This window comes from Aplysia californica, unplaced genomic scaffold (genome assembly GCF_000002075.1).
Source record: "Aplysia californica isolate F4 #8 unplaced genomic scaffold, AplCal3.0 scaffold00599, whole genome shotgun sequence".
Lineage (NCBI taxonomy): Eukaryota > Metazoa > Mollusca > Gastropoda > Aplysiida > Aplysiidae > Aplysia > Aplysia californica.
The window spans coordinates 465,029-466,709 of record NW_004797869.1 but is presented as its reverse complement, the minus strand read 5'-3'; the positions used below and the strand labels follow the sequence as shown (position 1 = coordinate 466,709).

The window sequence follows — 1,681 nt, the reverse complement described above, 5'->3', positions numbered from 1 at the left end:
CCATCTCCTCCCCCTCCTCCTCCTCCGCCATCTCCTTCCCCCCCACCCGGTTATGCCAACAGCACCCAAGATCAAACAACGCAGCCAGACAATCCTGGTGTCCTCGGGAAAAGCCACCCTCTTGAACTGTGACGTCAGAGGTCATCCCAAGCCGTCCAGGACGTGGGAGAGGGCCGGCAAGGTACTGCCGAAGATTAGACTTGTTACTAGTTAAGTGTTAGTTAGAGTTTTACGACAAGTACAAAAGGAATATTAATTTCATATATATATAAGTGCTGAAGATTAGACAGGTTTCTAGTTTTGTTTTAGTAAGCATTTTACGACACTCGCAATGCAAATACGTTATGAAGTGCCGACGATTAGACGTGTTTCTTGTTAAGTTTTAGTAAGAGTTTTACAACACTTGCAACACAATTAGGTCATATAGGTACCGAAGATAAGACGCCCTACTGATTTAGTTTTAGTGTGAATTTTACGGCACTTACATCACAAATAAGAGGGGAGGACACATTTCCAGAATATATTATAATCTCTGTCCAACTCCAACTTTTGTATCCGCCACTGCTTGACTATTTTTCTAATAGAAGTTGTAAATACATATACATGTATACATAATGTTATGTTTGATGATTACACTTGTCCATTATTTTGAGCAAATTTTATACTTCAGAAAAGGTAAATGTGCAGCGGAAATGTGTCACGACCTGGTGGAATCAGGTGCTCGTCAAATTTTGGGCATTTGGAGTTAGTGGTATCGCCTGTGTGCTTTTTTCATTTGTCTTGCTTTGGGTGAAAAAAATATCCATGTATCTTGAAAAGAAGTCAAGATATTTGCTATTGAAGGAGGTGGGAGTTGCCTGGTTTACGAGGTAAAAAGTTTGGTACCTTCCATTGATTGAGAGTCCTTTGGAAACAGAAAATTTACATTTTTGTGCCTTTAATTAACGTTTTTCTATCAAATCCACCCAGAAATGTGTTTTTAAAAGGATACCAAAAAAAAGTTTAGCCAGAAAACAAAGAGTTTGAAAAAATTGCCAGACCAGCAGAAAAATGCTGTTTTCTTCATTTTGATTATTTTGACGAACGTTTTATTTCACCACAATGCCTAACAAATTGTCTGTATTATTATTCTTAAATTAGTCCAAACACTTACATTGGCTATACTATAATAAGGAAATAGAATATTCTAAACAAAATTTTAAGTAATTTTGGAGTATAATAGGAACACATTTATACCCCCCCCTCTCAAAAATAATTATTTATAAATCCCACAAAAACCCCACCACCAACAGCAAACAACAACATAAGAAAGTTTGACCTGATTTAGCGGTTACATGGGTAAAGTCAAACACCGATGACATGAGGAGGTCATAAGGAAAAACAGGCAAAGTCTCAAAATGAAAGTCATGAGGAAATTTATTTTTAAAAAGCTTGTTCTTGACCGACAAAGCTTCATTTCTGTTTGACCATTGGTCTATTTCTTTTGAATGAACGTGTTTTTACGCCCCTTCTGGTCGGGAGGAATACAACATTCCAGCAGAAAGACTAAGATACTCGATAAAATTTTTATCCCCACTCGGAAATCAAACTCGGGTCTTCTGCATGCAATTGCGAAGAGCCAAATCCGTCCATACAATCTACCTTCCCCACCAGCCAGAAAAAAAATGTAAAATTACATTAG

At 37.5% G+C, this 1,681-nt stretch overlaps 2 protein-coding genes across 2 annotated transcripts in view; one reads left to right on the top strand and one right to left on the bottom strand.

The window, feature by feature from the left end:
- LOC101849793 (neural cell adhesion molecule 1-B) overlaps nt 1-1,681 on the top strand; it is a 26,842-nt gene that overhangs the window by 2,412 nt on the left and 22,749 nt on the right. The window contains exon 2 of the mRNA XM_005107385.3: nt 63-181. Coding sequence (XP_005107442.1) covers nt 63-181 — 119 coding nt within the window. The remainder of the gene's footprint in view (nt 1-62; nt 182-1,681) is intronic.
- Nucleotides 1-1,681, bottom strand: part of LOC101851219 (putative uncharacterized protein DDB_G0271606) — a 40,979-nt gene that overhangs the window by 33,730 nt on the left and 5,568 nt on the right. The gene's annotated exons all lie outside the window — the stretch shown is intronic.